Below are 20,289 nucleotides of genomic sequence, written 5' to 3' on the forward strand. Positions count from 1 at the left end.
GTTGCAGTGAGCCAAGATCGCACCACTGCACTCCAGCCTGGGCGACAGAGCAAGACTCCGTATATAAAAAAAAATTAGCCAGACACCAAATGCCAGGGTGTCTGGGCAGAAGACAGTTGGACCAATGAGATCTTGTATAGCCCAGAAAGAGGAGGTGAAATGCCCAGGGACACACAGTAAAGCAGTGCTGGGGACCTGCAGCCCACTTTGACCCCACTGGCAGCCGTCTCTGATCCACCTCTGTTCCGTGGTTTCTCCCCACCCTAAAGGTTCTACTCTGCTCTTGTGCTTCAAACCTACTTCAACTGTACAGACATCAGGGAAGCCTTCCCTGGCCTCAGCTTGAGGGGGAGCTTCCTCTGTCTGAGCCAGATCCTAAAACCAGTAAATGGACATTCTAAGGAGACAGGTTTTGGCTTAACCCAAGAAAGGACTTCCTGGGAACTGAGGCTCTCCAGACAGGCCATGAACTACCTGAGGATGTAGTGAGCGCACTATGACCAGAGGTATGCAAGCAGACGGGGAACCAATGTGGCATGGGCTGCTCTGAAATAACATATGATGCAGCACTTGGCATGAGCTCCAGCACCTGGTCAGCAAGCACCTCATCAATGTTTATCTTATCTTTGTCCCATCAGAGATGATGAGTATCCCGTCCCTCAGGGAAATCAAGCAGAGGCTCTAGGATTACTGGACTCTTTGAGTGCCTGGCACAGGAGTCCGTCCAGAGCAGGTGGGTACTCGCAGTGTTTGATAGACTGAATGACCCCTGCCATCCGGTCACATACGCAAGTGAGGAGCCTGCTCACCTTGAGGTGCCCCAGGTGCATGTGAGTCCGCTCAAACATGTGCAGAAAGTACTTGACTTTACTCTTGTCTGCGATGATGTACACAACCGCTTTCCTCTTGAAGCCGGCATCCAGCAGGTCCTTGAAGATGTCCACATCGGTGAACATGTCCATGACCACAGCTATCACCTGGGAGCAAGAAGAGAGACAGGGGCCTGTCAGACAGCACAGCAGTGGGGACAGGGTGCTTCAGCAGAATGCACAGCCCTCCCATGCCACCAGCCTCTCACGGGTGCCCACTCTGGCCCCACTCCTGGAAGCTCAGGATTGGGACCAGGAAGTGAGGGACATGGGGTCTCTCTTGCCCTGAAGTTCTAGCTGCAGCCCCAGCTCTGGACTCACCAGGGGCCCTGTGTTGATGCATTCCCAGGCCTGGGCTGGCTACATGCCGCCCTCCTCGTAACACCTGGGGATGCTGAGATGAACCAGATGTGTCAATGGCCACGGAGAAGGGCAGCAGCTGGTGTGGTCACTTTCTGGGGCCTTCCCTGCATCCCTGGGCTGGAGTGGACAGAATGACAGAAAAACAAAAAACCTGAACAGACCAATAATGAGTAATGCAATTAAAGCAGTAAAAAAGTCTTCAGTCAAAGAAACACACAAGAATCATGGTTTTACTGCTGAATTCAACCAAATGTTTTTAAAACAGCTAATACCAATTTTACTCAAAATAGTTCCCCAAAAAATGAAGAGGAAGGAATACTTCCAAACTTGTTCTATGAGGCCAGCATTACCTTGGTACAAAAAGCAGACCAAAACACAACACAGAAAGAAAACCACAGGGAAATATTCCTGACGAACATAGATGCAACAAATCCTCAGTAAAATACTTGAAAAGTGCATTTGACAAGACAATAAAAAGATCATCTGCCATGATCAGGTGGGATTCATCTGAGGAATATGAGGATGATTCAATAAACACAAATAAATAAATGTGCTACATCACATTCAGTGAATCAAGAAAAAAAACCATAAAATCATTTCTGTGGATGCTGAAAAAAATTCAACATTCCTTCATAATAAAAATTCAAAAAATGAGTACAGAAAAAACCATATCTCAGCACAGTCTACTACCTGGGGAGTAGGAGCGCTTTGGGGCCTGGCCCTTCCTAGGGTAGATAGGAAGCTGCTGGTTCTGTTTGGTACCGCAGGCCTCAGTGACAATGGTGGAGGTGCAGCCAGGGCAAGGAGGAGTCCTCTCCATTCTTCTGCAGTCTCCGGAGGGTGCCCTCCTCTTGCTGGTGCCTGAGCCAGGAGTGAGTGGCAGCACTGTCTCATTCTTAACAGAATTTAGGGGGTGACTATTTGTATATCTTTTTGCTTGTTTTTCGTTTTGATAACTTATCCCTTAAGGAACAAAAGGCTTCTTTGGCTGGGTTTTGGTGTAGGAGGATCCCCTTCCCATGCAAGGCAAAGGGTGCTTTCCTGGTAAGGTGTGTGTTGGAGGGAGTTCACCAAGGGGAATAAAGGGAACCTCTCAGGAAGATGGCTGCTGTGGCAGAGCCCCACCTCTGGACAGCCTCTGGGCCACCTAGTTCCTCCTGTGGAAGAGAGGAGGCTTAGACCTGTATCACCTGTGTCATCAAACAGGTATCCTGGCTGGGCCAGTTGATTTGACCTTCGCACTTCTTCAGCCCACCTGCCCATGGTGTCACCTGGGGGAAGTGGATCCTCAGGCCACAGGGGCAGAGGCTTCTCTGGCGGGCTGATTGCTGAAGGGGGTTCTGTCCTGCCTGCTGCTCGGGAGGGCTTCTATGGCCAGGAACTGATGCTGGGACTCTTCTGTTGGTGTCCTGCTGCCTCTGTGTTGTCTCCGGGTTCTCAGGGACTCTCAGATCTGTGAAGACAAAAGGTTTCCTGGCTAGTTTGCATGGTGTGGTTGGGGTCACTTTTGCTACATGTCCCTCAGGCACCCTAGTGCCTCTGGGGGAAAAGGGAATTTTAGATTTACTAGAGAAAGAATGTGTCTATGTTGGCTCCTTATTGTTAGCAGACTTCCGAACAGTTCCACCCTAAGGTCATGGCGGAATGGTCGCCTCTTGTTGGATAGACTCCCGCTCCATTGTGGAAGAAACAGCTTAACTGGGCTGTGTTTTCTTGCTAGCTTGAAGGTAGAAAACGCTAGGTTTTTGTCTCTTTTTTCAGTTGAGTTATGGAAGTGCCATGCATAGCCACAAAACAATTCCTTCAGTTCTGGAGACGTTAGACTGTCTTCTTTCTAGCACCATCCAGCATTCTCCTTTCAGTGGGATAATAAGGGAGGGTTCCTGATCTAACAGGAAAGGTGTTCTTATATTGTACAACAAGAAACATGAACTAATGCTGAAAAATTTAGTCGTTCTTTTAAATTTAGAAACCCCTTATTATATTTATAATATTTGAAACCAGTAAAATTAAGATATCATAATTAAGATAATCTTTTAAGATTTTACATTAATTAGCATTTAGCAGATGACCATAACAAATTACTTTTATGATGTTACATTAATTGCCAATTACAGATTTCTTTCTGGTTATTACAAATCTGTTTGCAAAATTTTATTTTGTCATTTATTAAATTTTTGTATAATTAGTTGCTACATCACAGGTATACAAAGTTAGCAATGTTAAGCATGGTTACAAATACTTAAATTCAGTTTTAGTGTCTTATTTTTTATTAATAGTCTAAAACGTATAAAATGCTTTGTGCATTAGTATTGGTAACATTTTTTAGTATGAATTATCATTTCAAAAATGTTAAGAACATAGCTTTCCCATCTTTTTTTTTTTTTTTTTTTTTTTTTTGAGGTGGAGTCTTGCTCTGTCGGCCAGGCTGGAGTGCAGTGGCACGATCTCTGCTCACTGCAACCTCTTCCTCCCGGGTTCAAGTGATTCTCCTGCTTCAGTCTCCTGAGTAGCTGGGATTACAGGCACGCACCACCATGCCTGGCTAATTTTTGTGTTTTCAATAGAGACGAAGTTTCACCATATTGGTCATGCTGATCTCAAACTCCTGAACTCAGGTGATCCACCTGGCTTGGCCTCCCAAAGTGTTGGGATTACAGGTGTGAGCCACCACACCCAGCCTATTTATTTATTTTAGAGACAGGGTCTTCCTCTGTTGCCCAGGTTGAAGTGCCGTAGTGTAGTCATAACTTACAGCAGGTTCAAACTCTGGGGCTCAAGAGATCCTCCTGCCATGGCCTCCCAAAGTGCTAGGATTATAGGCATGGGCCCTGTGCCTGGCCTAAATTGTAGTACTTTTGCAATTTGCCTCAAACGAGGGCTGATGTCTGGGCAAGGTCTGCTGCGGGCCTCCCACATGCAGGCAGTCTCTGTGCTGCGCCCTCCACCAGCGCTGAGGGTCACTTGCCCACAGGCAGCCCTCTCCTTTCCCCTCCGGGAAAGGCCAGGACAAATGACTTTTGAGGTTACCTGAGGGACTTTGTCTGGAAAAGGGTGTGAAGCTGAAGCTGATGGCCTCAGTGCTCAAAGGGGAACACTTCCCACAGGTGTATGGAAGCCACAGGCCTGACAGTGGGGTCCTGGTCTTGGGGGTCTCAATCACCTGGTCACCCATTCCCCCCTCACTTAGGCATCCACCTAGCAGGCTGCTCACACCCCCTTCCATCTGTCTGTGCTCAGCCAATCACGCAAGCCAGGGTTACAGCCCTCCCTGCCCTGGGCCCTGGCTCCATGAAGCACCATGGGCCTTGGAAGACCTCCCCAAATCATCCCATGTCCCCAGCATCTTCTGCCAAGGCAGGAGTTTCCCCGGGCCCCTGCTCTGGCCACTTCCTTGGCACAGTTTGTAGCTGTGCCTGACACAGCCCACCTACCTGGCTTCTGTCCCAAACCCGCAGCCAGGCCATGTGACAGCCGCTGCCTGTGCCCAAACATTCATCCAGCCCCACCCAGGAGAGCCAGACACTCACACAATCTCACCCACACACCCTCACCTGCCTGGCCTTGCCACTCCCCCACCCCACCCTCCCTCTAAACCTACTGGGGCAGCAGCTTCCCCTACCTTCCGCTTGCTCCACCTCCTCCTAGAGCTGGGTCACACAGTTTCCCTCACCTTTGACAGGTTGGTCATGGCCCTGGCAGGTCTGAGGACAGGTTGGGCACAGGACTGGGTGCAGCATAGAAAGGTCAGGGAGTGCAGCCTCCTCCTCTGTGCCAGCTGCCAGGCCCTGGAGCTTACTAGGCTGATAGGGACAAAGAATGCACCAGAGGGGACAGTGACCATTGTCCCCGGGTTAGTCCACCACAGAACTGATGGGAGGTTCACAGATGTACTGAGTGCCCTGTTGCATTGGTCCTCAGGGGCAGGTGCTGAGATGGAGTTAGGAGAGCAAAGGGGAGGAAGGGAGCTGCGCATAGTGGCTCATGCCTGTAAATCCTAGCACTTGCAGAGGCCGAGGTGGGAGGATTTCTTGAGGCTAGGAGTTTGAGACCAGCCTGGGCAAAATAGTGAAACTCTGTCTCTACGAGAAAAAAAAAAAAAAAAGCCAGGCATGGTGGCTGTATTCCCTGCTACTCGGGAGACTAAGGTGTGAGGATCAGTTGAGCCCAGGAGTTGGAGGTTGCAGTGAGGTATGATCATGCCACTGCACTCCAGCCTGGGCAACAGAGCAAGACCCTGTCTCAAGAAGAAAAAAAAAATGGGGAAGAAGGGGATTGGGCAGAGGGCACCAGCAGAGGAGCTCTGGATCTACGTGCCTGACAGAGGAGTCCCCTGTTAGACAGACAAGGCCCTGATACCACTTGCTCAGTCACTGGCCAGCAGGGAAGAGGGTGACCTCGATCGGAGAGCTGAGGGGACCCTGAAGGTGCTGACAACTGGGCAGTGATGAGTCCTTCCAAAGGGGCATCTCGCCTTCCCCACTCGGTCATGCTGGGCCAGGCCGGGTAGCGGGTGCCCTGGGCTGCAGACATTAAGCCTTTAGAATGGAAGCTGGTTGACGGCAGGACTGCAGCCAGCTACTCTGGCCATGGAATACTCTGGTATTCCAGGACTACATCTCTACTCTTGCCTCCCTGGTCTGTCACAGGCCAGGACCCACAAGGCCCATGGCATGCTTCAGTGAATGTGTACAGGAATGAGGGAATGAACTTCTTCGAAAGAAGTTCCTGTGTGGTGAGATTCTTACAACTACAGCTCAACTAACACAGTGCTAGGGGGACCTACTAGAGTTGACAAGATCCTCTGGGGGCACAAGTGGCAATGGCTGTGCACCAGTGGCTGGATATTTCTGAAAAATGAAAAAAAATTAAACTAGTAGTCATCCAAGATGATGTAGAATTAATGTACTGAAAAGCATTGATGAACATGGTCCGGCTCAACAGGAAAGCTGCAGGAATCGTGCACACGTTCAATGCCCACGCAGCCACTGACATCACTGGCTTCGGGGTCACAGGTACAGAATGTGACCAAGCAGCAAAGGGGCTCTCTTTTTAAAGGTGCTTTCATAGGCAGGCACGGTGGCTCATGCCTGTAATCCCAGCACTATGGGAGGCCGAGGTAGGCAGATCACCGGAGACTGTGAGTTCGAGACCAGCCTGACCAACATGGAGAAACTCCATCTCTACTAAAAATACAGAAAATTAACCAGGCATGGTGGCACATGTCTGTAATCCCAGCTACTTGGGAGGCTGAGGTAGGAGAATCACTTGAACCTGGGAGGTGGAGATTGCGGTGAGCCGAGATCGCGCCATTGCACTCCACCCCGGGCAACAAGAGCAAAACTGTCTCTAAATAATATAAAATAAAAAGTGTTTTCACATATGACAGACATTACCAATAGTGTCAAATAGCAGTTGGTGTCTTTTCATTTTATGTATGTTTATCATATAAGTCTGTTTTTTTTAGTGTTTTGAATGGTTTTCTGGAAAGACAGCATTTAAGTGGCACAGGATGGTATCCTAGTGTAAGAGCGTTGCTTGAATCCTTTGTCTTTGAAAAGCCTACTCTTGGACCGGGCATGGTGGCTCACGCCTGTAATCCCAGCACTTTGGGAGGCCAAGGCAGGTGGATCATGAGGTCAAGGGATTGAGACCATCCTGGCCGACACAGTGAAACCCCGTCTTGGCCGGTCACGGTGGCTCACACCTGTAATCCCAGCATGTTGGGAGGCTGAGGCGGGCGGATCATGAGGTCAAGAAATCAAGACCATCCTGTGAATAGTGAAACCCCATCTCTACTAAAAGTACAAAAAATTAGCCGGGTGTGGTGGCGGGTACCTGTAGTCCCAGCTACTCAGGAGGCTGAGGCAGGAGAATGGCGTGAACCTGGGAGGCAGATAAACCCTGTCTCTACTAAAAATACAAAAAAATTAGCCGGGCATACTTACGGGCACCTGTAGTCCCAGCGACTTGGGAGGCTGAGGCAGGAGAATCACTTGAACCTGGGGGACAGAGGTTTCAGTGAGCCGAGATTGTGCCACTGCACTCCAGCCTGGTGAGAGAGTGAGACCCTGTTTCCAAAAAAAAAAAAAAAAAAAAAAAAAAGAAAAAGAAAAAAAGAAAAGAAAAGAAAAAAGAAAAGCCTAGTTTTGTCACTCAAGAGCATCTCACACCCAGGACAGTTTCCAGTACTGCATTCTGTTCAACACAGTAAGTGCTTCATTGCATAAAAAACACTTTGAAGACAAAAAGAAATTTCATTTTTCGTAGCCTTCCTGATATTTGTAGTAATACTATTAACTGTTTATTGACAACAAAAATGACATATTTGCAATGTGATGATGTGATGTAATTAGTTTTTTGGTTTTTGTTTTTTTTTTTTAAACCGAGTTTTGCTCTTGTTGCCCAGGCCAGTGTGCAGTGGCAGAATCTCAGCTCACTGGCACCTCTGCCTCCCAGGTTCAAGCGATTCTCCTGCCTCAGCCTCCCTAAAGAGCTGGGACTACAGGCTCCGCCACCATGCCTAACTTTTGTATTTTTAGTAGAGACAGGTTTTCGTCATATTCGGCAGGCTGGTCTCCAACTCCTGACCTCAGGTGATCTGCCCATCTTGGCTTCCCAAAATGCTGGAATTATAGGCATGAGCCACAGCGCCCAGCCGAAATGTGATGTTTCTTATTGTAACAAGGAATTGCCTTTTAAAGGGAAGTTCATGTATTATACTCATTTGCAATATATAATTATGCAAATAATTTTTAAATATAGTCAATAACAAAGATTGTTCTGTGTATGGTAGTGTTTAAAACCTTTTTTTCCCCAAGATGGATTCTCACCCGTTGCCCAGGCTGGAGTGCAAGAGCGTGATCTCGGCTCACTGCAACCTCTTCCTCCCGGGTTCAAGTAGTTCTTCTGCCTCAGCCTCCCGGGTAGCTGGGATTACAGGCGCGTGTCACCACACCTAGCTAATTTTTTATTTTTAGTAGAGATGGAGTTTTACCATGTTGGCCAGGCTGCTCTCGAACTCCCGACCTCAGGTGATCCTTTTATCTTAGCCTCCCAAAGTGCTGTAATTACAGGCGTGAGCGACTGCGCCCGGCCAATACATTTTTTAAAATTTTGTATATTGATTTCAGGCTTTTTATTTTCTTAAAAACAGCAGCTATTTAGCCTAATTCTTAGCAGTGTTTTGATCTCTGGGCCAGTAGTATTTTATACATGCTTTTTGTGATCTGTGTTCACAATCTGCATTGCCAATGTTGCAGCTCAAACGTAAGCTCGGCTTGTTATTCAATAAATATTTAATTTTTAAACTTGCTTCTGTATGGCTAGGTGCAATGGCTCATGCCTGTAATCCCAGCACTTTGGGAGACTGAGGTGGGTGGATCATGTGAGGTCAGGAGTTCCAAGACCAGCCTGGTCAAAAACTCCATCTCTTCTAAAAGTAAATAGTGTATAAGCCCTGGGTCCTACGCTCTGGGTATAAGCACCGGGTCCTAGGCACTGGGTATAAGACTTGGTCCTATGTTCACCCCAGGACCCCCTAGCACAGGTCTAGTGGCTTCTTGTTATTAGAGGTGAATGTGATCCTGGGCACCATTTCTTTGGGGGAAAACTGGATTCTTTGGGGCTCCAATTCCTCTATGTTGCTGGCTCTCCTAGGCTGTCAGTACCACATCCCACATTCTCCTGTGTACGGGGGGAAGGGCACCCCAGGCACTCCCTTCACACTTCCCCCATGAAGCTGAAAGTGGCCAAATTCTCCCATAGAAGTTTCCTGCTTCCTTGAATAAACATAGAAATTGATCATCCCAGCCTAAAGAAAGTTACATTTGTCTCAGTGGAGTTGTTTTCTTGGGAAATCTCCCAGAGAACGGTAGGGAGCTGAAACTTACCAGCTCGGGGCCTGACAGTGAGAGCGGGCCCCTCACCCCTCCCGCACCCCTCTGGAGCGCCTCAGCCACCTGGTGTCTGTTGACCAACGCCTCTGCCTCCCTCCTCCCTAACTCTTGTTTTCCCACAACTGGTTACCTTTCTTCCCGGCCAGGCCTCCGGGACCCCCACCCTCTGCACTGCTCTGGATGCTGACAAAGGCTCTCCTGCCCGCTCCCTGCCCAGCTCCTCCCCTCCTCCTGCCTTTGACCATGCAGAGGCCGAGCTCCACGGTGCCTCTGCCTCTGAGAAATAGCTGGGGGTGCGCTGCAGGGGAGCCTGGAGCATGGGTAGGGGAAGGGGTTTTGGGGAGAGGGCGTTGTTCTCTGAGTCCTCTGTGTGGCAAACCCCAGGAGTACCAGATCTTGCATCTCCACCTGGCTTCCCTGCCCGCTGTGCAGTAGAAAGGGCGCACGTGGTGAAAGGAGCGGCTGTGCTTGCAGAGGTGCACGGACCCAGCTACTGGTGGCCTTTCCAGCACCCGCCCGACTTCCACCTGTCTGGCTGCTACCGCGCCATGCTCCTGCCCGTGCCCAGTGGCGTCTGGCTCCCGTCCGCGTCCTGACCCCATTCTGCACCTGCGCGCCCCGCTCCTACCTAAGGCAGACCGGCGCCCGCTCCTACTCGCCGCCTCGCGCTGCCCCTTCTGGCTCCTTCGGAGCAGCCGGCACCCGCCTGGCCCAACAGTGATCAGAGTAGGGCGCGCAGCCGCTGAATGCTCTGGAGTCCCTGCCCGGAGGTGCCACGCCCGCGTCGGCCACACCCGGGCTGGCATGGGGCTGCGGGACTTAGCGCCGCACCCCACCGACCAGAGCCACCGTCCCTACAGCCGCGGCCCCAGCGCGCACTGGGGATAGCAAAGACGACATCCGGTGCTGCCGCGGCTGCTCGGCAAGTCAGTCTTGCTGGTTACAGGCGCCCGCACCGGCCAGCGCAAAGGTGGCCCGGAGTGCCAAGTGGCGGAGCCAAGGCTTTGAGCACCACTTTTCTACTTGCGCTGGGCAGGGGCCTGCATGTGATCGGCCACCTGGCCTTGGCCGGGATCGCACTGGTGGCGGGCAGCGGGCAGGTCTCTGGCAGGAGCAGGCGCCCGTCGGCAGCGGGGCCAGTGCTCAGAACCTAGCGCTGTGGGAGTTCCCAGTGTGGTTGTCCCGAGCGCCAAAGCCGGTATCCTGAAGGAACCAGGACAGCTCTTTCAGGGCAGGTGTGGGCGAAGGGGCAGGGAGGGAGCCCAGGAAGCCGCGACAGGCACCGGGGTCTGTTTTTGCAGGAGGTGGCACAGTCCTGGTTTTTTTAAAAATTGTATTTCTTTATGCTTTAAGTTCTGGGGTACATGTGCAGAATGTGCAGGTCCGTTAATAGGTATACATGTGCCATGGTGGTTTGCTGCACCCATCAACCCGTCATCAACATTAGGTATTTCTAATGCGATCCCTCCCCCCGGCCCCAACAGGGCTCAGTGTGTGATGTTCCCCTCCCTGTGTCCATGTATTCTCATTGTTCAGCTCCCACTTATGAGAACACGTGGTGTTTGGTTTTCTGTTCCTGTTTGCTGAGAATGTTTTCCAGCTTCATCCATGTCCCTCCAAAGGACACGAACTCATCCTTTTTTGCATTCTATGGTGTATATGTGTCACATTTTCTTTATCCAGTCTATCATTGATGGGGATTTGGGTTGGTGCCAAATCTTCACTATTGTGAACATTGCGGCAATAAACATACATGTGCATGTGTCTTTATAGTAGAATGACTGATCATCTTTTGGGTATATACCCAGTAATGGGATTTTCTAGTTCTAGATCCTTGATGTGGAGAAATAGGAACGCTCTTACACTGTTGGTAGGAGTGTACATTAGTTCAACCATTGTGGAAGACAGTGTGGCGATTCCTAGTTTCCTTTTTGACCTCTACCTTCCTCATTCCTCCTCCAGCTCTGCCGCTTTGGTTGACAGAGGAGTGCAGGGGCTCTCTTTGGCAAGGTTGCTTTGCTCTCCTGCATTTTTGCCACCCTGGTCTTTAAAAACCTAAAAGCCTGTTGTTTCTGGGGTGGGCTCCCTTGGAGGGGTGCAGTGGGCTGAGACCCAGCCTGTAGCCTGGGAGTTCTGTGCCACTGTCTGGCAGGGCACCTGAAGATGTAGCTTTGGGGCCATGGGAGGCTCAGGGCCAACACTTACGGGTGCAAGTTTTTGGCCTGGGTATCAGGAGCCAGCGGGCTGCACTGAGGACTAGGTGCAGGGTGTGGCACAGAGTTGAGTGTCGGGGGCAGAGTTGCTGCAGTGCAGAGGACAGAGGCCAAATTCTCCTATAGAATATGTTTACTGCTTCTTTGAATGAATGTGGAAATTGCTCCTCCCAGTTTTAAAGTTACATTTCAGTGGAGTTGGTTTCTCAGGAAACCTCCCAAACAACAGCAGGAAATTCAAGAGGTGGTGCGGGGGGTGGGGTGGTCCTGGGCATCAAAAGGCAGGGGTGACAGAGCAGGAGCACCATCATCTCAAACACTGCCACTTTAACTTCCAGCTCCCTTTCTAGCCCCATGCATTTCAAGGAAATCACTTCACTTCTAACTACAAGCAGCAGCCAGAAAGAGCAAGACAGTGAAACACAGATAAGACAGCTCAGGCACAGAGGGAGGTGGCGGGAAAGTCTCTCAAGTAACTGCCAAACTTCACCCTCATAACAATGGGCCCCAGTAAACCAGTGGGCCTTAAGCACAGTCCTTTCCCTTCAGGTGCACTAAAATATCGGGAAGCTACAAGCAGACTCAGGGGAAGACGGAAGTATGCCTGCAGCTGCAGCAAGATGTACGAGCGCACACACACAACTGTCCCGCCAGGTAAGCACGGCAAAGAGACACACAGGCAGCGCAGCCTCTGATAAACTTTCCCACCCTGAATCCTTAAAAACTCTTAGCCTGTAAGGGAGTGCGGGTTCCGACCTAACTTTGTCATTAGTCCCTCCCAGGTTTGAAATCAACCTGTTGACTATTGAGCCACCCTCCTTCTGAGATGGAGATGTTTATAACTTGGGAAACTGAGGCTCAGAGAGTCGACTAAGGGAAGGCAAGAAAAGGAGGCAGAGCCCCCTGCAGGCCCTCCTCACCCAAGGAACTGAGAGAAGCCCGGACCAGGGTCTGCCTTGCAACCCACTCTGCCTCCACCTCCCTTTGTGGGACCTCGGGGTGGCCCTATTTCCCCTGTGCTGGTTGAACTCCTTTTTGCTGCCTGATGTTTTGGATCCTGAGCCCACACCCAGGCAGGGCAGTCTCCTCTCCCTGTAGTTGCCAAGGCCAGCAGGCCCCAGGCTTCACACCTCTGTCCTCTACTGGGCCACCCTCAAGTCCCTGGGTGTGCACATGGAATAAGGTGTGCATCTGTGTTCACACATGTGAACACAGGTATATGCATATGTGCATGTATGCAAGTGCACAGGGGTCAGGGGCACCCACTTGGGGCTCCTCAGATCTTTTCCCCAGGAGAAAACCATATCCCCACCCTGGTGTCAGCTGTCCACTCAAGCCCCCCAAGGGTGGGGGTGGGGAGAAGGGAAAAGTGCGTGGGATGCCAGGCAGCAGTGCAGGCTCAGATGGGCCCTGAGGTGGTCACAGAGCTGAGCCAGGCATCCAGTCTGGGCAGCAGCCAAGATGTGGCCAGAGTGGTTCCTGGGAGGTGGAGGGGTGCCATCCAGGCCGACCCCCTTCCCTCTTCATTCTCCCGGGACAGTCACAGGAGCTTGTTTGTTGCTCAAAGTTCCCCTCAGCCCCTCCCTAACTACAATGTCCCTTCCCTGGGCATAGGCCCGAGTGTGAAGCCTGTGTAGCTGCTAGGAATAGAAACGGGGCTCGTATGCACTCAAGGGAGCCAACTCCAGCTCTGTAAAGCCTGGCAGGGGTGGGTGGCAGGCAGCAGAAAGTCCAGTGGTTCAGGGTACCTCTCATGGGCTGGCTGCCCACACCATCTATCCCTCAGCAGGACAGCTCTGGACATAGCAGTTGGCCAAGTCCAAGCCAGCCCATCTTGGCAACTCCTCCTCCTGCCTGCCAGGGTGACTTCATTTTTTGAGGTCTGCAGTGATACACAGATCACTGCTTCAGTCGTGAGCTCAGCCAAGACACAAGAGAAACAGGAGGGGCTGGCCCCGGGGGCACCCCAGGCACAGCGTCTTGGGCCCTCCCACCCCATGGCCTTCCCTTTCTCCATCTCTCCGTGGCTGGGTGCAGGGCAGACCTCAAGAGGCAGCTGGGGGATGCGGAAAGAACAGGGACTTTCCCCACGGAAGCCCAGAACCCACATCCAACCTCACCCCAGGGACCCCAGCACAGGTCGGCTTCCCCTTGTTAGAGGTGAATGTCATCCTGGGCATCGTGTCTCTGGGGGAAAACGATTCTCTGGGGCGCCATGCTGGCTCTGCTAAGTCCCACATCCTGTGTAGAGAGAAGGGCACTCCCTCCACACTCCCCCCAGGAGACGGAAAGCAGCCAAATTCTCCTATAGAATATGTTTACTGCTTCTTTGAACGAATGTGGAAACTGCTCCTCCCAGTTTTAAAGTTACATTTCAGTGGGGTTGGTTTCTCAGGAAACCTCCCAAACAACAGCAGGAAATTCAAGCTTACCAGCTCGGGGCCTGACAGTGAGCCCTGCCCCTTACCCCTCCGGACTGCCTTAGCCACCTGGTGCTTGTTGACCAATGCCTCAGCCTCCCGCCCCCTGCCCACCTAACTCTTGCTTTTCCAAACCTGGTTACACATTTTTTCCCAGGCCAGGCCTCCAGGACCCCCACCCTCTGCACTGCCCTGGATGCTGACAAACGCCCCCCAGTCCCCATCTTCTACTTCCTCCCGCCTCTGGCCCCAGAAGCTGAGCTCCACTGAGCCTCTGCCTCAGGAAAAATGGCCAGGGTGTGCTCTGGTTGGGAGAGCCTGGAGCATGGGGTAGGGATGGGGGGGTTGGCGGGGAGTGTTATTCTCAGAGTCCTCTGGGTCGCAACTCCAGCAGTCCCAGATCTTGCATCCCTGCACGGCTCCCCTGCTGTCTTTGTGCAGCAAAAAGGGCAAAGCACAGGGACTGCAAAGCAGGTGCACCTGGTTAAAGGAGGAGCTGTGCGTGCACAGGTGAGTAGACCCAGGCTACTGGTAGCCTTCACCAGCACCACACCTGCTCCCACCTACCTCTGCCTGACAGCTTTGCTCCTACCCGCGCCCTGCTCTTACCCCTGCACAGTCCGTGGCCCACGCCCCACTCCTGCTCCTGTCCCGCCCGCACTCCTCTCCTGCATACCACCTGCGTGCTGCCCCTGCCCACTCCTGTCGCCCAGGGCTGAAGGGCTTCTCAAGCATCGCCAGAGTGGGCACCGAGACCTAGGAGGCGCTGAGAGTGAGGGCTGCGAGCACATTGTCACCTCTCACCTTGACCACAGTGTCCCTCGGGTCCACCAAGCCCTGGGCAGGCATGGGGCGACGGGCTGACCGCCGCACCCCGCCCCGGAGAGCTGCCGGCCAGAGCCATCGTCCTTTCTGCAGCGACACTGGTGGGCTCAGCAGCTGGGGGGCAGGGAGGGGGAATCAGGGTGACAAGTAATTACATTTATTTATTTTGAAACGGAGACTTACTGTGTCACCCAGGCTGGAGTACAGTGGCGCGATCTTGGCTCACTGCAAGCTCTGCCTCCTGGGTTCACGCCATTCTCTTGCCTCAGCCTCACGAGTAACTGGGACTACAGGCGCCCACCACCATGCCCGGCTAAGTTTTTGTATTTTTGGTAGATAACACGGGGTTTCACCGTGTTAGCCAGGATGGTGTCGATCTCCTGACCTTGTGATCTGCCTGCCTCAGCCTCCCAAAGTTCTGGGATTATAGGCGTGAGCCACCGCGCCTGGTCAAAATTATCCATTTTTCAGTGGGTGATTTGTGGCATTCAGCACCGTCACAGCCTTGCACAGGCATAGCCTCTGTGTAGTTCCAAGACATTTCCACGACCCCAAAAGGAAACCCCATACCTATTAAACAGCTGCTCCCTGCTCTCCGCCTCCCCCGGCCCCTGGGTTCTGCCTCTATGGCCTGGCCTCTTGTGGACATTTCATCTGGAGTTTTGTCTGGCTTCTGCCACTCAGCATAAGGTCTTCTGGGTTCCTCCACCCTGTGGAATGCGTCAGGCCCCCTTCCTGTGAGGGGTGAATAGTGTTCCATCACCCGTTCATCTGGGGACGGACATGTGGGTGCCTTCCACCCTTTGGCAATTATGCAAAGTGCTGTCAGGGACATTTGCGTTACAAATAGCTGAGTCTCTGCTTTCAGTTCTCTTGGGTATGTACCTAGGCCCCACGTGTGAAATTGCTGGGTCATTGTTTTGTTTTTTGAGGAGCTGCCACGCTGTTTTCTGCAGTGGTTGAACCGTGTTCCATTCCCAGCAGCAGTGCACGGGGGTCAGTGTTTATCACGTCCTCACCGCCCCGTGTTACTCTGGTGCGTGTCTAACTCTGGCCATCCAGTGGGTGCACAGTGCCATCTCGCTGTGGCTCTGGCTTGCCTTTCCCTGGTGACAGTGCTGCCGGGCATCTTTTCCTGGGCCTGCTGGCCAGTTGCATCTCACTGGAATGGCATCTCTTTGAGCCCTCTGCCCATTGTCTACATCTGGAAAACCCAGCAGCCTGTCCCATTTTTAGTGTCCTGAGTTTAAGCATTTCTCTGCCCAAACCATCAAGCAGCTTCATCCAGAGGCGTCTTCATCAGTGCCTGAGCCCCAGGTCTGTTTTGAGGAGGGCGTGGGATCATCTGATTTCTCCTGTGGGCACTGAGTCACCACCATCCTCGGGAACCCTGGGAACATTGTCAGAAGACCTCCTTCCCCCAAACCTCAACTGTGCCTGGACCCCTTCCCCACCCACGGCAGAGGGCTGCCTGTCATTTTAGGAGTGTCAGGAGACTTGGGTCCTGGTCACAATTTCACCATGAGTGTAAGAGGCGAGTGCTGGGCCTCCGTTTCCCTGCACAGAATGGGAGAGGGATGTCCGTGTTCTCCAGTGGGTGGCGCAGGCCAGGTGCTGGAGGAAGAGCCTCTAGGAAGAGAGGGCTGTGCCTTTGTGTGCAGGGATGGTGGCGCCCCTGAGGCCAGGGCTGGCTCCCATCTCTGCTCCTCCTCCCACTGCTCCTCCAGGCCACTCGTCCTGGCTGGGGGCCCAGGAGGAGAGGTGTTTGCAGAGGCCCTGCACTGCACACTGGGTCCCCCACTCCCCATGTTGGGAAGAAGGAATTTAAGTCTGGAACTGAAAGTGCACTGCCATGATGGTGACTATTGTCCTCATTGGGCACCAGGGAGGTAGCTGTTCTTGGCATTTATTGAGTGCCCAGTGTATGCACTAGGCTGTTCGTGCATCTGCAGAGCCCAGGGTTTTCTTGATGGTTTGGCAGAGAGATGCTTAAACTCAGGGCACTGGGAACAGGACAGGCTGTCGGGTTTTTCAGATGGAAGCACTGGCTTGTAGATGAGTGCAACTGGGCGGTGGAGCCGTGAGCTGAGGCAGCTGCTCCTGGAGTAAGGCTCCTGCGGACCATCCCGTCACTCCAGCCTGCCCCAGGCCTGCCCCAGGCCTCTCCACACCTGCTCAGTGCCGGGCATCAGGCCATGGCGGATGGGCAACCTGATGCCTCGTTCTGCCCCTTCCTTTCATGTTTAGACACAGCCAGTGTCCAACAGCATGTTCCAATCGAGGTCACCAGACGGAGAGAACAGATTCTGTGGCAGTAAAGTACCAACATGTAAGCAGCACCTACAGCCATGCCAGGCAGGGGCTGAGTCACACGCCCCTAAACAAGGAATAAACTGTTCCGATTGCCACAGAGTTTCTTTTGCTCTAGCAGCTAAATCAGCACTATGGACAGTTGTAGTGCACCACCAGACACTGAGTAACTGGCCCCCAAGCCCTGTTCCAGCAGCCGTAACTGCAGCTCCAACTGGACAGGAAACCGGTTTCAGTAACTCACTCCTGGGAAGAGACCACCCGCCACGGGCTGGCTCTGGCCGGTTTACAGAGGCTGTGCACTTGTGTGCCTTCGTGTCCTGAAGGCCTTTTGAGGTACAGGGCCTAATTGTAATACATTTAAATATTAGGTCTCCACCCCATAGTGAACATGGGTCATATGCTGCATGTGTGTGTGTTTGGTATGCATCAGGACCAACCTCACGAATGTTCACAGCTCCCCTGTAACGTGTGGGAGGTTTCTATTCAGCCAGCCTGTCCTGCGTAAAGCTCCTGCCCCAACTCCCCCTCCTTCCATGTGCCAGGCTCTGGCCTTGGCAGGAGGCACGCGTCCCAGCCTGCAGGATGGCCACGTTGCGTGCTATAAACTTTCATAAGAAATCAAGTCTCTGGTTGTGCCAGAAGCTCTTTAGTTTAATGAGGTCTCATACCATGCGTAAGCGACATGATGTACCCATGTAACAAACCTGCACATGAAGCCCTGAACCTAAAATGAAGCAAAGAAAAAAAGTCTCCTTTTGTTTTCCGAATGTATAAATCTTGTGATTTTTTTTTAAGTTAACAGAGTGAATGAAATGCTTCCTTTGTAGAGCAGCATTTCAGGTCTACGTTAGCTTTCATTACCCTGTTACTTCATAACCCTCCGGTTAATTTCCCTGACTGTGTGTGTACTTGTCAGTCAACTCACAGTGGCTGAAGCAGCAGGAAAACGCACATTTGTCTTACCCTTGGTCTGGGTCATAGAGCGGCAGGTCTTTTATCCCATGTTTGACAGGTATCTCTGTGCTGGAGATTTTCAAACAGGAATTTGCATGTGGCTTTTTAAACATGTTTGCAATTTCTCTGCTATTCTCCTCTTGAAAGGTGGGCGTCTATGCCTCTTCTCATGGGGCCGGGCACTAGTGCTCACTTCTCCCTGACAGGTGACGTGGAGGGGATGCTGAGAAACTTCCCAAGCTACGTTTCAAAAGACCACGAGCCTCTGCCTGGTTTACTCCAGTCACTCACCTGTGGCGCCCTCGGCCACCAAGTCAAGGCTCTGAAATGTCCTGCGACTGCCCGGCTGCTTGGAAGCCCAGAACAACAGAAAGTCTCCTGTAGGTTCTCCAGCCAAGCCCAGTGACCCCGGCAGACCCGGGAGTGATGTCCCCTCTGGATGATCCCAATCCCTTGCTGTGGATTCAGCCCCAGCCAGTGAGCCTTCTCTGCAGTCCCCAGACATCAACACGTAGCAAGAAGCTATCTTTTCTGTGTCTTGCGTGAATTCCTATCCCCGTGAAGCATCAACAAAACAAAATGGTTGTTTTCTACCAGCATTTTGGGGTATTCATTTAAAAAAATGAATAAATTCCCAATAAACGCACCAGGAATAACACACTTGTAGCACATTCACAAGGTACAGAAGGCGGCACACTGAAATCTGGGTTTCTGCCTTTCCTTCTTCTGCAGCCTGCCAGCTCCCGCCTCTGGAAGTAACGGCTGTTTAGTTTTTGTACATTTGTCTAGATGTATTAATTGAACAATCACATATTACAGACACCGTGACAAAGCTTTCTAAGGGCTTTGCCTGCCAGTGTGAGAGACCCATTCAGTTTTCATTCCCTGTAAACACCCGGGTGGCAGCGGGAAGGAAAGCCTTTTGCTCTTTCAACTGTTCCCTATAAATGGAAGTCTAAGCTGCTCTTTTAAAAGTTGCTTTTGAATGCTGTTCCTCCAATGAGATGACTTTTTTTATTTAATGTATTCTCTATTTTTTAAAAAAATTCTTCCTCAATTTGCATTGGAGATGTGTATGTTTTCTAGTGTTTTTTAAAGTCTCACCACTGTCTTACTCTGTCTCATGCATATATATATATATGCATACACATGTATGTGTGTATATATATGTATATATATCCACATATATTATGTGCAAACACATTTTTCTGTTCAGTTGTTAACCATTATAATTCTCCATTTAGACAGGTAATATTACCTGTTCCTTCCCAAATCCTGTCAGTCACCTTCTCAATTAGGTAATCCGTGAAAAAATGGCTATGTCTGTGTTAATGCAGTTTTTCTATCTCACCAATGCCCATTTGATTGAACAGTTCTTAAAGCTTGTGATGAATCCGCAGTGATGGAAATTTGCACTGAACCATTTCATTTTGTAATGGGTATCTACTTTGTTTTAAATGTGATAATGCTCTCATTTTTATTCTCTAATTTTCAGTTGTTCTGTCTTTTGCAGGACCTGTCAGCTGCCTTCCAAGTGCTAATTCTCATGACGAGATAATAAGAATGGGTGTGACTGGGTGTTGATTGATGAGCCGAACACATTTACTCCTGGAGTTTGAGGTTATCGGAACTCCCCATTTAGAAAATCATCCTGTATTTACAGATAAACACATTGTTGAACATATAATGCTTCTTTTTTCTTCATCTCCGAGTGAATAGCCAATCTTTCATGTATACATTCACAGAGAAAGCTCTCAAGAACTCAAAGAGATTCAGAAATTAGTAAGTATATTGCATACAGAGAAAAACAGTAGATAATATAGATAGCTGATAAGAGATTCTATACAATTCCTATGAGTTATATTCTTAGAGATTAACTTTTAAAAATTGAATTTAGGCCAGGCACAGTGGCTCACTCCTGTAATCCCAGCACTTTGGGAGGCCGAAGTGGGTGGATCACCTGAGGTCAGGAGTTCCAGACCAGCCTGGCCAACACGGTGAAACCCCATCTCTACTAAACATACAAATATTAGCCGGGCGTGGTGGTGCCTGCCTGTAGTTCCAGCTACTAGGGAGGCTGAGGCAGGAGAATCGCTTGAATCCGGGAGGCAGAGATTGCAGTGAGCCAAGATCACACCACTGGACTCCAGCACCACTGGGCGACAGAACGAGACTCTTGTCTCAAAAAAAAAAAAAAAAAAAAAAAATTGACTTTATACAAAGGCATTTTATACTTTCATCTGGAACAAATTTAAAACTGCCGAATACAGAAATTGCTGATGACTCAGGAATAGTAAAATGGGTGGGGATAGTCTTTCAAATCCAGGAAGGAACCTCATTTTATTCTGGATGTGTTTTGACCCTCTTTACCCTGAAATTTTCACTATCAAGTATATTTGGAAGGCAGGTCTTTTTTCCTCATTTAACGTTTATC

At 50.9% G+C, this 20,289-nt stretch overlaps 1 protein-coding gene and 1 long non-coding RNA gene across 3 annotated transcripts in view; one reads left to right on the forward strand and one right to left on the reverse strand.

The window, feature by feature from the left end:
• Positions 1 to 3,165, reverse strand: part of LOC119628093 (uncharacterized) — a 52,362-nt gene extending 49,197 nt beyond the window's left edge. Inside the window, exons 1-2 of one of the 2 annotated variants that reach the window (XM_073010512.1) lie at positions 1,191 to 3,165; positions 810 to 977 (exon numbers count right to left, since the gene is read on the reverse strand). In XM_073010512.1, the coding sequence (XP_072866613.1) occupies positions 810 to 946 (137 nt within the window). In that variant the 5' untranslated portion in view covers positions 947 to 977; positions 1,191 to 3,165. Of the gene's footprint in view, positions 1 to 809 lie in introns of both variants that reach the window. The other variant, XM_073010513.1, reaches the window with a different exon arrangement.
• An 8,018-nt stretch (positions 3,166 to 11,183) lies between these two features.
• Positions 11,184 to 19,999, forward strand: LOC140709951 (uncharacterized). Its single transcript, XR_012090769.1, has 3 exons — positions 11,184 to 11,997; positions 18,062 to 18,235; positions 19,369 to 19,999. It is a non-coding gene; the product is annotated as an uncharacterized lncRNA (long non-coding RNA).
• Positions 20,000 to 20,289: the final 290 nt, after the last annotated feature.

The sequence above is a fragment of the Chlorocebus sabaeus genome, chromosome 23, assembly GCF_047675955.1.
Source record: "Chlorocebus sabaeus isolate Y175 chromosome 23, mChlSab1.0.hap1, whole genome shotgun sequence".
Classification (NCBI taxonomy): Eukaryota; Metazoa; Chordata; class Mammalia; order Primates; family Cercopithecidae; genus Chlorocebus; species Chlorocebus sabaeus.